The sequence below is a fragment of the Solea solea genome, chromosome 5 (genome assembly GCF_958295425.1).
Source record: "Solea solea chromosome 5, fSolSol10.1, whole genome shotgun sequence".
In the NCBI taxonomy this organism is placed as follows: Eukaryota; Metazoa; Chordata; class Actinopteri; order Pleuronectiformes; family Soleidae; genus Solea; species Solea solea.
In genome coordinates, this window is record NC_081138.1 from 14,909,584 (window position 1) to 14,924,831 (window position 15,248).

Genomic DNA, 15,248 nt, shown 5'->3' on the forward strand with positions numbered 1-15,248 from the left:
ATAAGTAATGGAAAATATATCGGTAAAAGAAGCATACATTGGCTCTACTGTAGCCACTCCCCCTCTCACTCACACAGCACTGTGGGTGAGACAAGGTGCCGTGCAGCTGAGGCAGATGACTGCTCACCCCACTCCCCTTCCGGCAGGCGTTACAGGTCTCTCCGCACCCGAACCAGCAGGTTCAGAGGAAGTTTCTAGCTCTAACTCTAGCTCTGCATCCCGGTTACTACCAACCAACTGTTATGCAACCATGTAGTTCAATTTTCCATATTTATTGTATGCCATTATGTCAGTATCAGTATTTGCTTTCTATCATACACAAATAAAAATGTCACTGAACTTTTGATGTGTAACAGTAACAATGAGCACTCCAAAAAAACACACAAAAACAGATTTTGCACACTGCACTAGTGCACATGATGCTACAACCAGAGATTCAACTCCACTTCTGGTAAAAGGGTACTTCAATCAGGAGAGGCCAGTGAATGAAAATTAATTTATAATGGATTGAACAAAACACAGTCTTTGGCACTGGGAAACAAGAGTGGAGATGTCTGTGCCGAAGACATCTGCTTCTGAGCATCTAGAGTACTAGGAAAACCCATTAAGTCCAAATACTGGTGGTGAGGTTGGTAAAATGATGAGAGTGATGAAGGTGAAATGATGAGGGTGATGAAGGACGAAGAATTATGCAACTGTGAAGGCTTGGTGGGGTTTGGGAGGTAAAGACAAATGAGACAACATACTCAAAAAGACAGATACAAGATGATTGGCTAATGAGTTTGGTGAATTACAGTGGTATTGGGGCAGATGAGACCAGCTGATGAATAGCAACATTGACACTAAAGGAAACTACATGTAGGAAGTGACCATTTGTATCCATGAAAGTGAATGAAAACAGAACATATGAGAATAAGATCAGTAAGATAGTAATCTTCCCGACTGAACTTGTGCTAGAGCTTCATTTCAATCAGGAAAGACAAGTGAGTAGAATCAAATTAAAATGAAATGTGATGATAAATTCTTTGGTGTGGACTGTGGAGTCTGTGATGTTAGGACTCAGCGTGTAGGTTTTGAGATTGAAGGCATCGGTCCAGAGCGAAAACGAGGTAAATTCCCTTTTGGAGCCCCGACACTGTTGGTGGTTGATGATTTAAAAGTTGACGAATGATTGATATGATATTACTGCCAAGACTGGGCGATGATGGGGAGGTGGAGGAGAAGGATCACAGCAGCATGAATGTCCTTTAGCAGGAAGAGAATCATTTGTTCTTCTCTTTTTTTATATTAGTTTAATAGAAGGCTGCCTTAGATCAACAGACGTGGTGTGGTGGTGTATTGGATAGATAAGAACAGTTGATGAAAAACTAATCTCTTAACTGACTGCTCGAGGGGCTGACTGGAACAATTGAGTGTGGATGCATGCGTGAGAGGAAATAAAGACAGGATGAAGCATAACAACTGTAACAGAATTGAATTGAAACTAGAACTTCATTGCAATTTATCCTGTCATGGTTGCTATGGCCCCTGAAAGAGTCAGCTTTACATTATTATGCACGCTAAAAATCATACTGTCAAATTATTTTTACTAAAAATGAATGATGGATTATTTTTGTTAACTCGATTTTTAATTGAGGGTGAACCTTCAGCATATTCTGCTGTCACGAGCTGCATATTGAAGGCTGTCATACAGATGCTTGAGTTTACTATCTTAGCCCGGCAGATACCAGATGGTGCAGGTATCGAGTGCTTTTGCAATTATGTGTCATTTAGCCTGAATTAAATAAAACTGACATGACAATATGAGTAAATATTGTTCCCCCACACAACTATGTAAATTAAGTTTGCCTTCTTTTGTTATAACACTGAACAACAGAAAACAGTTCATGCACAGAATAAAGAAATGTGTGGGGGATACTGCGTTCCTATTCCAAGAGTCTCTTGTGATCAGGAGCAATGTTCCAGATTTTTGTCACAGTTAAGTGAATCCAGTTTAGAGTGTCCCTTCTCTTCTTAAAAGGCTTATTTCAGAACGACAGCAATATTTTAATGTGAGGCAGATAATGTGCTCGTAATACCCGGAGGCCTGATGTGTCTTTGGTGCTGTCTGGCAGTGAGAATAATATAATACCACTGTTAATCAAGTGTATATGAAATATTGATACCAGGAAATGACATGTATATTATTTATTGGTGCTGACTGAAGGATGTGATACAATACTGCTCAGTAAATTGTGTGCAACTACACGTTTTTGTCTGAAATTAACACAAATTCAAAAACTAAACAATATGATGTTGTATATATAATAATAATATATATATATATATGTATATATATATATATATATGATTAACACGGATCTCAGAGGAGTCAGTGAACATGTATAATCTCTGCTGGAGGAAATGACATAATATACTGTACGCAGAGGTGCCAGTTGTATTGATTGTGTATGTTCTGCCCTTGGTGTATCTGTTAATGTCATGCAGCCATGCTCCAACATAAGAGGAAGTTCAGACCAAACAGTGCTCTCTATTTCAGCTGAGAGTTACAGGAAACGCGAGGCATGTGATTTTTCAAGGTATGCATGCCCTTTTTAAACATTCTCAACATCAAGCAGAAAAAAAAAGTGAACTGCAGATTAACCATTTTCAGCGTGACATCCATAGCATTTGGACTGATTGATTCTCAGTCACTGGAGCTGCCACTGAGGGTTAAAGGAAGGACAGAGTGGAAAAGTCTTACAAGTTTTTATGTTTTGCTTATCACTGCCCTTTTCCAGGATACTATCCTGAGATAATCATTTACCTCTCCTCCAATGACTGTCTCTCCTCCCATCTCGTCTCCCTTCAAACCTCAACAGTTCATAAAAGCTATCTTCTCAGTGATTGGTCTGCCACTATGACTCTATGGAGTTTGCTCTTCTCAACTATGGCATCCTGTAATGGAGCGCCCAGGAGCATGAGGCTCTGTCTGAATGAGAAAGGATTTACTCAACTGAGAAGGTATCTGTAGAGAGTGCAGCCCCAGCGTAGCTGAGTCCCACTGGGCCACTTCATGGGCAATCAGATGGGCGAACAAATAAGGCAGCAGCAGAGGTCCATTACACTCCATATGTAGTCAAGTGATGCCATACCAGGTAAAACCTTATTATATTATACATTATAGAGCTTTATAAGGTTTGTATAGCACTTCATGTTGAAGGAGGTTCTCTGTTTGAAGATGCAACATTCTGTGTACCCATGTCTAGCAAAATAAATCTCTCAGTAAATTATTGCCGTTTAATGATGTATAATTCTAGAGTTTGATAGTAAGAGTAAGATAAAATGCTAGCGAACCCCAGATACACATAACTAGTATACTTAAATACTAATTTTAATTATTGTATCCACAATTAGGAGTCATTTTGATTTGATATGAATGTATCTTTGTCCCTTTCAGTTTCTTGTGTTTTCAGAGAGATTCAGTTTCTGACAGAGAAACATCATGTTTGCATGTTAATCCTGAAGCTGAAGTCAGCAGCTGGGCAACTTAACTTAGAATAAAAAAACCCAAACAGGAGAAAATAGAGGGAGAGAGCCAGCCTTTTCTATGTGTGCATTTATCATATTCTCCTTGTTTATTCATCCGTGGAGGCTGTGAAAATTGAGACTGAAAGAAAACCTCGGTCGACTGTAGCGTACATCCACAATTCATTCAACTGAATGTTTCACAATTACTTTACCGCGGCATTGGTTCCTGCTGTTTATCACACTGAAATGCACCTTGTATAACGAGCTGACTCGCTGGCTTCATTGCAAAAAACTCAAAATGTATTTATTGCTTCCTTGTTGGTTGCAATGGCAAACATCTTGAGTGTAAATCTTTTTTCAAATTATTCAGCTGCTGACTGACAGGAGAATCCACTACACTCTCACTTCTGTGCCTGTCTTTCATGGTATGGACAGTAAACACAGCCATGTGATAAGGTTATAGTAAGCCGATCACAGGCTTTGCTGCTTGCAATCTTAGATATCTTAAAAAATCCAAGACTGTGTAACCAGTATATGCTAATTATCAAGCCTTAGGTTGAGCTCCAAAGGAAGTGGGTGTTGTAAAACTATTCTGTGACTTACTCCCCTGAGCTCAGACCTGTACGGTAATGTAGCACAAACACAAATCATTCCTAAACACAACCGTTAACGGATGCGGCTCTAGAAACAGTAACATTTTAGGACCATGTGCTCGGTTGCAGCAATTTCCATCCTCTAGCTTGAAATTACACTATCATTTATTGATGCGGTGTTTCCCAAGCTGATATGGAACCCCTCTCAATAATTAATCTGACGCAAGGCCCGGCCGCACTGAGAGAAGCGTGCCGGTGCTGCTTCTGACGCTCACTAAGGACCACAGTGGTCATTTAGCCCCAGTCTAGTTTATTTCCTGCTCTGCATTTATCACTTTTATTGTAGCTGTGATGAGATGCTGCAGAAAGCACTTAGTGGCCTCTGCTTGTTTAATACATCCCTCTCCCACTGACAGGCCTGCACTAATCTCATTAGAGCTTGTGGCTGATATCACGGCTGGTCCCTGTACACACATGGACTACTATACGCTGAATGCACACGTCTCAATGCTGTTGTCACTGCTAATACAACTGACAGGACCTGTCATGACAACATCACTGATGATAGTCATCATCACCCTGTCAATTGGCGTCTGGTGTGTGAGTGCTTCATCTTATCTTGCTTCACATTCTTCCCACCTGTGACTTCCCACCCACGACACACACAAAGTAATTCACAGGGAGCGAGTGCGACACAGGCAGACAACACCCACTGAAAATGCCCTCGCTCGACTATCAGTGGTGTAAATTGCTGTGGGTTGCTGTGGGTTATACAAAAACCTATTGTTTTAGTTCAGTGGCCACGCAGTGGATCACTGCGTAGAGTGGAGATGATCCTCGAAAAGGATTGATTGTTCCTTTTCAGTTTGAGGCTTGACAGACTGTGGCGTATCCTCCTCTCTAACACCCACCGCAATTGTCCCGATAGGCTGATTTTGTTGATAACAGGAGCATCTGCCAGTGGATGTCTATCATGCAGACCACAAGCTCCATCTGCCAGGGCAATCAGTGCATACACTTATATCTTAATTAAAAGTTGTACTATAGTTTTCCATTTATCTCTTTTAAGGTCAACTGCAAGTTTATTCTCCAAGGCGTTAAAATACTGAATATTTCAAGTACACAAGTACAAGCAAATGTATACACATTTATTATCATACAGTGCCATGACATTGCATGTGTGTTTATACATTGTGGTAATTCAGGTTGTATGGCTTTAAATTCATGCAATATATATGGGGATTAGGTAAATATTGACCATAGGTGTGAGCGTGAGAGTGAATGGTAGTTTGTCTCTGTGATGGACTGGCGATCTGTCCAGGGTCTACTCCGCCTATCGCCTTATGTCAGCTGAGATTGGCGCAGCGCCCCCCCGTGACCCTTATGTAGAGGATAAAGCGGTAGAAGATGGATGGATATTTTGGGATGCAAATCAACCCAAACTACGTGACTTCTCATGTGAGACCGCTTTAACATTGTTGTACAAAACCAATAGTTGTTTATGGATTTAGGCAGATTAATCTAATCTCTTTGATTTATACCGACGCATGACAGCTGAATAAAAGTCGGCTTAATGACTATTTGGTGATTGGTTGTACAGATTAAGAATTTGTTTATGATACACAGTGATCCGTGCTAAATCCTTGCATTGAGTGTAAAACAGAAATTAATCTCACTACAAAGCCGGTTGTATAAATTTTGAACTGCATTGTCAATTGTCTCACTAGGAGGTTATTTTATTTCCTGAAGTTTTGGCAGCAAAAGGATTTTTAATCCAAAGATAGCTCAGATCTAATTATTTCCCCTCCAGCAATAAAACCTGAGGGAAAGAGAACAGTGTGAAAAACAGTTCCCCACACTGGAATCACATGACCACAAACCACATCATAGATCTTCACTTTATTGTCTCAAAAACAATAAAACAGAGCTGGCAAGTGGCAACACACTGTATAGTGTTACCTCTGCGCTGCCACCAGAGTATTGCAGCTTGTCTCTGGGTTTTAAATCTGCCAAGGATGTTGAAGAACACTTAACTTGAGATCAATAAGGTTTCTGCCTTTGTGTCCCAGTGGAGTCCTGGTCAGCTCTCTCAAAATCAGTGCGTGTCATCATTATGCATCACAACACCACATATACATTCTTGTGGACGGGCGATCGCATCACACCGCTTTATTCTGTCACTGCTTAGTCAAGCCAGACAAGGTTAGCGTGCACTTCATTATCACCATCACAGAGTGGTTCTGAGTGCAGAGTCAGGGTGAATTGCCAGGAACAATAGGCTTACCTGCACGGAAAGAGTGTAGGTCAAAAGCTTGTCATTAGGTTGCACTATTTAAAATCTGGTAGCTCATAAATCCATCGTGGAAAGTTGTGCTGCAGCTATAAAAAGCTGCACAGCTTACGTGAGACAGAGATTTGTTTATTGTCACCAGTTCAGATATGTTTTCTTATAATGCATTAGGCATTTGATATAGAAACATAGTGGTGCACACATAAGAAGATGATTGATTGGGGAAGATTTGGGGGGGTTTTTTGTGCAATGCTGTGGTTTCCACTTCAGTGCACAGCAGATGGAATGAGTGGGAGGTACAGGCTTTGAAGATGTTGTGAATCTCGAGGATTCACAGGTGTACCACTGACAGGCAAGAAAGGGTGTGTGTGTGTGTGTGTGTGCGTGTGCGTGTGCTTTCTATTTTTGCTGCTTGGCCTCTCAGCATGTCTGTCCTGGCGTGTCAGGGTCGTGACGGTGACATGCAGACACACTGACAGAGGAGATAGAGGGTCAGCATGCTGAGTAGGTCTGGCCAGTGCACCGCTTGACACAAGAGGACAAGACATTTTGTCTGCTTTGGTTAAAACTTTTTATAATTTTCCAGTCTGGTCATTCTCCTGTGACCTTTTGGTAACTGCTGCTCACTGGATATTTTCTCTTTTTTGGATCATCCACTGTCAACCCTAGAGATGTTTGTGTGTGAAAAACGCAGCAGATGAGCAGTTTACTGAAATACTCAGGCCAGCTTGCCTGGTACCAACAATCAGGCCATGTTCACACTCGCTTAAATCAACTTTATTCCCCATGCTGTTGCTCAGTTTGAACATTAGCAGGTCTTCTAGACCTATATGTCTACAATGTCTGAATGCATTGAGTTGCCATGTGACTGATTAGATATAATAAGAAGTTATTAGGTATTGGTGATACCTAATACAATGGTCAGTGACTGTATAGCTTTTGTCAGGTTCATCGTAAGTGAGTCATTTTTAAGATTCAATTTTACTTCAAGTCACCTTTTGGTTTTGAAGGTTTTATTCAGCGTGCACAGCGTACTGTAGCGCCAGTGAAGTGCTGCCACAAGAAGAGACTGAGAGGAAGAGAAAATAGGTTGCTGTCAACAGGATTAAAGGACAAAGTACAACAAGTTGACATGACATTGCTTCAACTTGTCAAGGTGATCTTGAATTGAGAGAACTTGAGTTTCTGGTGAAATATGGGTTTAGAACAAACTGTGCAAAGAGTGAAAATGTTATGTTTTGTGCAGTTTGACTGTGAGTTTATACTAGGGGTAATAACTAATGACATGACAGGTATTACATCTGATATTAGGTGAAACTAAAACAGCCTAAATCAGTGAGATTCTCGCACTAGTATCTGAGCAGAAGATATATTTGCAAATGGTTCATACACAGACTCCTCCTTCTCCACGTTCTCTCTCTTTTAAAAAGACAGATCAGTGTCATATGGCCTTGCTTGTCCTCTCTCTGTTTTCCTTTCCTCTTCTCATTTGGTTTTGTCTTTCCCTTTGTTACCTCTTCCGTTCTCAAGTATCTCCATTTGATTCTCTCTGACTGTGCAGTTCTGTGTCACTTGTGCATAAACACAAAAGGCAGAGTATAGGTATTTCATTGTGTCCTTTACTGGAGAACAAAAGGACGTGTCCTGTAGGTATAGATCACACGGGACAGAGAGATTACCCTCAGAATGCATGCAGGCATTCACCAGTGTCTTTGCAGATGCACAGCTAAAGATCCTCTCCAGGCTACATACAGACAAATCATAAATACTGAGAAATACAAAAATCTCAATGACAGCTATAAAGTTTCAGTGATTAGAAAAAGTAGTAGACTATTGTGTACTTAAGCTACATGCTAGTTCGTAGTCAGGGTGAGGGAAAGACATTTGTGTCACTGCTGGGAAACATCATAGTGACTGTCAGGATTTGTCACTATGACAAGATGTGTTGGACGAACATTGATGAATAGAGTCTTCAGACTTCAATAAACTAATGCTTTGAGATAAAGTTCATGCCTTTTAAGAAGTTGAAACCTCACTCAGGTGGAGAATTTGTTGAGCCTTGTTTCCACTGTGAAGCTGCTAAAAACTGAACAAATAAGTTGTCCTTGGGTCACTTAGGCCCCGTTGACTTGCACTGAAGGAGGGGAAGACGAAGACTAAATCCTCTGTGTCAATGAGAAAAAGGTGCAACACATTAGGGCGGGGCCAGTAATCACACAGGAGGGAAACTTGACAGGAAGTGGATCTGAAGACAAGACATGAGTACCAAAATAAAACAGGAACCAATGAATGAATAGAAAAACAAATAACATAACTTAAAGGACAGAACGGGACATGACACTTTTCTATGAGAACAGCCTGAGAACCGAGGTCCTCAGTGCAGTTTCAGCTCACGACTCCTCACCGTCTTTAAACGACAAACCTGAGAGTGACTATAACTGTTCTGCTAAATCCCAGTGTCTTGGTTAAAGGTGGGATTTTGCTGACTTTGCAGTAAAACTACAATTACTGGCTCACGTTGTGTGTTGCGTCCATGGCAGGCTTGTTGTCTCTTACCTTATGTCGCTGTAAAATCTAAATGAAGACTCCGATTGTAATGAGTCTTTGGGGAAAGTTTTGGTTTTATGTCAGGCAGTATTCATGCTGAGACAAACTGCAGCTTCCAGAATAGCAGATCTGCTTCCATGAGACACACACGTTTCCTTGTTGTGTCACTAATTCCGAGCTATTTTAGGTTAAATTACATTCTAGTGTATGTCCTGGTTCTTTACTCTAGGCGATGCTGAATGAATGCTTTCTCTCCTTCATCAGCTTTCTCTGCACCTTATTTGAGACATGTCTCAAAGCTTTCTCAGATGCCATGCCCACTGCCGTGATGAATATTTGATAGTGCGTCTCCCTTGAGGGTAGTGAAATATTAACAGTTTCTGTCGGACATTTCAGAGGCTCCAGAAAGAATGAGCATCATAATCAAATGGGAATGGAAATCTTTTTGGGGTTTTTATGTGTGTGATACAGGTTGAAATTTTAACCTGGTCAAACCAGAGATTATATCCTGCTGTGTCTTACATTTTATACATTTCCTGATGTATTTTCTTTTTCAGCGCGATGCCAAGGGACAGTACCTGTTTGACCTCATTTGCCATCATCTCAACCTGCTGGAGAAAGACTACTTTGGCATTAGATATGTCGACCCGGACAAGCAGAGGGTACGTTTTAATTTTTAATAATAAACCCATTTACATTTCGTCCAGTGACAGAGTGTGACCATAAAGTTCCTCTGAGGATTTCCTACTTCCTGGAGCCTCAGTTGACCATTTTTATCTCCCACCTCGTTTGGAACACTGCTTTAATCTGCATGATTTGAACTTTGATCATGTATAGGTTAATAAAGCAGATGCTGAAACACATTTTAATGTAAGATAATATAGCATTAACCGTCTTGACAAGGATGATTGCACTATTTAAATGACAACTGTAAAAAGCCCAGAAAGGCTGATGTGAGTCACTGTGTGGGGCTTGCAGATCACTTGGTAGAGCAAATTACCAATTCAATCTCAGAGGTAGTGACAGATACTTTATTACAGACTTTAAAAAAAATAATGAATCTTTTATCAGCCTCTATAACTGATAGGAATATCAATCATAGCAATTAACACAGTGCCTGGTGAATCCGCAGAGCTTGAACTACACAGTTGTTTGTTGTGCACTTTTGAAATGTTAATTTATACAAATGCTTGCTGAGCTAAAAAAAACAAACAAAAAAAAGTGCACACGTTTGCAGCTTCTGTTAGGACAGCAGCCAGTTTAGAGGTATTTAAAAAAAAACACACAATAAAACAGGTGTTGATCAAAACAAACAAAACAAGTCAACTAACTTTCTGAGAAATGATTGTGCAGTGCCTCGTCATTGTCGGTGTGCCATCCTCGCACTGATTACAGCCTGAGCTGCTTATTATTCTGAGAAAAGACGACGCTTCAGTGATTGTCTTCCACACGTCTCCTCTCTGCATGTGAGTTTGAATAAACAGAAGGCAAAAAAGATGGTAGTGCCTTTGAGATTACACGTCCTCGTTCTCAACTGCTGAGGATGCAGCAACTTCAGACTTGGCAGTTTGACAGCAAAAAAAAAATCCCACGTCCACATCTTTACTTTCTTTTCTGTCCTTTTCAGCACTGGTTGGAGTTTTCAAAGTCAATTTCCAAACAGATGAAAAGTAAGTGTTAGGTGTAACCTGTGTGTGAAACAAAATGCAAAGATAGCAGAGAAAGACACAAAACGGATGACTGCACATTTGCATAGTAGTATATTTCTTCCCTTTCCTCCGCAGCCCAGCCTCCATTCACCATGTGTTTGCGTGTCAAGTTTTACCCACCTGACCCAGCTGCCCTGAAAGAGGAAATCACAAGGTAAGATTTGCTCGTAGCTCAGAGGGCAGCAGGTGGAATTTAGAAATGGAAGAGTAGCTTATGAGTGTCAATAAAGTGTAAGAATGAGCTCTTTTGACAACGGCTAAGTCTTTTTAACTGGCCTCAGTTCACTATTACTCTTGAACTTGCTGGGTCTAATATTAAGTTATACACTTGTCACAGTGTTCCTGCCTGTTAACCAGACAGGCATATTGCAAGGACAGAGGGTCAGGCGCACAGTGGGAATGACAGATTGTTCCTCCATTATTGCCCCATCAAAAATATTTTGTAGCTGTTATTTATTTTGAGGTTACAACAATTGCATTATCTCATGAAGAGCTTCTACATTGCATAATATAATAGTGTCTCAACTTTTGGCTCCAAAAGAATGTTTAATTTCGCAGCAGCAGTAGAGCTCCATGCAGTGAGTCCGTCTGCACGGGTATTCGAATCCTAAGCTGCATAAACTACAGTGTCATGATGCTCCTCACGACGATTACATAGTATGTGGCGTCTTTGTTTGACAGCTGAACAAACTGAGCCAGAGAGATATTGAGCGCACACACACATCCCTCAAAATCACATCCCTCGACTAGTTGCCATGCAATGAAACCTCCTATTCACAATAAAGCCCCTTTTATAGAGCAGTAATAGATTAGTAATATTATATATATGTATATATATATATATATATATATATATATATGTTATAATAGATTATAATATCATTAATAATAATCGATTAATAGACACAACTTACTAATTAACCATAATACTCCATAATAAAATGGAAATGGAAGCTGAAATTCAGCTTTATTAATTACAAGCATTCATTTTCTTGGGATCAGATCACACTGTGTATCATAACATATATATCTTATAACTACAGACATCAGCTGATACCATCAGGTGGTATCTGTGTATATGTATACTGCATAGTACTGCATAGCACTGCTTCTTTTCTTTCTTTTTCTTTTGCTTTACTTGGAGACGAATCACAGGCATAAATAAACAGGAAAATGACACGTTAGTAATCTCTGGATGTTGGAGACCAGACCAGACCAGAAGAGTTGCTCCCAGAGCACTTCAGTGTGAAGCAGCAATCACATACCTTTTCATGTCGTCATTTTCGTAAAAAGTATGTTACTTTTACTGCGGCAATTTGTGTCAAAGCACGCAGCGTATGTCCTTGCCTAAACCTCGCGTGCTAACTGAAGGACAGCCAATACACCAATCCTACATAAATAATGAGCCAAATTAGATTGTTTTTGTGTTCCACTCCACAGATATCTCGTCTTCCTGCAGGTTAAGAGGGATCTCTACCATGGTCGCCTCCTCTGCAAGACATCAGATGCTGCTCTGTTGGCTGCCTACATATTACAAGGTATGACAACATGGTCATGTAAGAATATGGACATAAAATGCTATACTGTGCCTTCATTGCTGGGGCAGCTACTGCCAATTTCTTGGCAGTTAAAAAGGTGCCATATGTAAGATTGTGGGGATTGTCTGCTACTTCTCTCAAGCAGACACACTCTCACTCACAATCCCCGCCTGTTGCGGGTGCATTAAATAAATAAATAAATACAAATAAAATAAACAGTGGGACTGTGTAACGCCAAGTATAAGTGCAGCTTCTTATTTCAATATGTTCTTATGATCTGGCACCCTACTTGAACTCACCCAACATCCATCCATCCATCTTATACCGCCTTATCGGTATAAGATGGAGGGGGGCGCTGTGCCAATCTCAGCTGACAGGCAGAGTACACCCTGGACAGATCGCCAGTCCATCACATAGGGCCACATAGAGACAAACAACCATTCACTCTCACACTCACACCTACAGTCAATTTAGAGTGTCCAAATGACCTAATCCCCAAATCTGCATGGACTGTGGGAGGAAACCCACACACACGGGGAAGAACATGTAAACTCCATGCGTGTCCCAAACTCTGGTCTTCTTGCTGCAAAGGCAGAATTGCTAACCACTACACCAACTGTGTGGTCGATTTACAAACAGTTATATGGTAATAATCCCTACCGTTATTGACATGTTGTCAAACAGCTCTTATTTAAGCAAGAAACAGGACAAATCTGTGACTATCTGAATCTTCATTTCACGCAGAGCTTTACCAAGTATTTCTGGTTTAAATAAGAACCTTCTGACAACATGTGACTCCATAATGGCTATCGTAGATATAAACTAGAAGAATTTTGACTCTCCAAAGTATACTTCTGAACAGTGGCATGTGTCTGGGCAGCACAGTACTTCCTTCACCATCTGTAAACTGATGTCAGTAGTAAACTGGGAAGCAACAGCACAACTGACTGCAGCTCTGCACAGAACACTGGCAGCTATGATACAGACATGCCAACTGAATACTCAAAGACAAACTTTGACTAAAGGTTCCCTCCAGAGAGTGTGGTGGTTCACACATGTTTTCTATAACATATTTATGGAAGTTCTTAAAAGATTCAGCCTCCAGACTGCACAGTGCATAACATACACAGTGTACATGAGCAATTCTCTTCAACTGTCCATCACAACCTAAACTCTGTGGATCTTCAGTTTGACTCTGGAGCTCTTCCACATCAGCGTTCAGGGGTCCAGTCATGAAATGTGTATTTCATAACCTTCACTTTGCCTTGTGTATTCTGCAAATGTTCCATTGCCAAGGCCCCACCATGAACAGTATTAACTGTTACGACCAGGATAACCGCAGACAAATATAAATGTGCCCTGGGTCGAGTTAATAAATACAAAGTAAAAACAAATGGCTGTTGGTTTTTTTTTTGGTTTAAATATCAAATCTGAGCTCAAAAGTCCCCCTCTCCCTTTGTTTTATTGAATAGAATAGAAGTAGCTTTATTTGTCATTGTATTGAATACAGTGAGATAATGTCTAAACCCTGGTCAGTGCATATAAGACCAAAATCATACTGCATTGTGCATTTTCCGACAATCATGACATGAGTTCAGTATGACAGTTTGTCTTCAGTGCATTAGAAATGACTGTAGTTAATTAATGGCTCACTTTAATGAGTCATTTTGGATGTATTTAACACTGCTCTGGTTTCAGACATTTTCCAACGAAAGTGCAACTGGACCCCTTGTTCCAGAGTACTTACAAGCCCATCTCCACCTTATTCTTTTAAGTCTTTGATAAATGTTTATCTGCAAAATTAATTGAATTGAAACAATAATATTTTAAAAGAAATTTCAGTCTGATTTTAGAGCTCGTCACAGCACTTGTCAGAGTCACTAATGGTCTTTAACTAGTTGCTGACAGAGGTAACCCCTTAATTCTCTTAGATTTAAGTTCTGCCTTTGACGCGGTTGACCACTGTGTCCTCCTGCATCGCCTTGAGTCCTGGGCTTAGCATTCAATCACCATCAAGACAAACAAGAAAACTCACTCATCTATTGGTTAATGCAGGGCAATTTCTGTTTCTGCCACTTTGAGCTGCATTAAATAGGTCTTTTTTTTTAGATGCTGAAATGTCACACTGCATGGAATTTCAGGGTTAATCTTTGATTCTAATCTTTATCTCCTTCTAAGAAGTTAAAAGTGTTGCACAGTCCTGTCCCATTCGACTCAACCCATTTTTATCCATAAACTTGATGATAGTAATGCATTACACTGCTGTCCGACAGGCTTCTATGCATTGTCTTCAGCTGGTCCAAAACCTAATCAACGGAACAACCAAATATGAACACATCACTCCAGTCCTAGCTTCCCTTCATTGGCTCCTGAATAGTTCCCATATTGATTGAAAAAATATTTAATACTCACTTTAAGTTGCCATTCTCCTATCTATATCACCAAACTTCCACTGAGAAATCTTGTATTAAAACCTTTTTGGTTTTTTTATAAAGTCATTTGAGGATAATAAACATTTCCATCTTTGGGGTTTAACAATTTCCATCTACCTGATGTGATTTTATACATCTGCTTCTGATCTCTCTCTCTTCTGTCTCTAAATGCCCCTCCTTCTTCTTCTCTGATTTGATTTGAATGTTGAGCACTTTATAATATTGTTAAGCAAAGTGCTCCATAACTGAAGATTGTTATTATTATTACTTACTTACTTACTTACTTTGTTATAATCAAGAGTGGTCATTTCTCTTTCAGGCCTGACTGAAACAGAAATAAGTGGCTCAAAACAAAAAAGACATGCTCATCCCTGCCTTTGTTGTGTCTCTTCTTAACCCCACATCGTAGCTGAAATCGGTGACTACGACCCCGGGAAACACCCGGAGGGCTACTGCTCCAAGTTCCAGTTCTTCCCCAAGCATTCAGAGAAGCTGGAGCGGCGGATTGCTGACATCCACAAGACTGAGCTCATGTAAGGTGACACCTGTGTGCATGCCCCAGTGTGTGCAACCTTCTCACAACTTACTAACAATTTTCTGTGTGCAAAAAAAGGGAACAAGGAGAACAT

At 40.3% G+C, this 15,248-nt stretch overlaps 1 protein-coding gene across 1 annotated transcript in view; it reads left to right on the plus strand.

Moving 5' to 3' along the window:
- LOC131459408 (FERM domain-containing protein 5-like) overlaps nucleotides 1-15,248 on the plus strand; it is an 81,428-nt gene that overhangs the window by 52,056 nt on the left and 14,124 nt on the right. Inside the window, exons 2-6 of the mRNA XM_058629213.1 lie at nucleotides 9,498-9,602; nucleotides 10,568-10,610; nucleotides 10,725-10,803; nucleotides 12,090-12,187; nucleotides 15,029-15,152. Of these exons, the coding sequence (XP_058485196.1) occupies nucleotides 9,498-9,602; nucleotides 10,568-10,610; nucleotides 10,725-10,803; nucleotides 12,090-12,187; nucleotides 15,029-15,152 (449 nt within the window). The remainder of the gene's footprint in view (nucleotides 1-9,497; nucleotides 9,603-10,567; nucleotides 10,611-10,724; nucleotides 10,804-12,089; nucleotides 12,188-15,028; nucleotides 15,153-15,248) is intronic.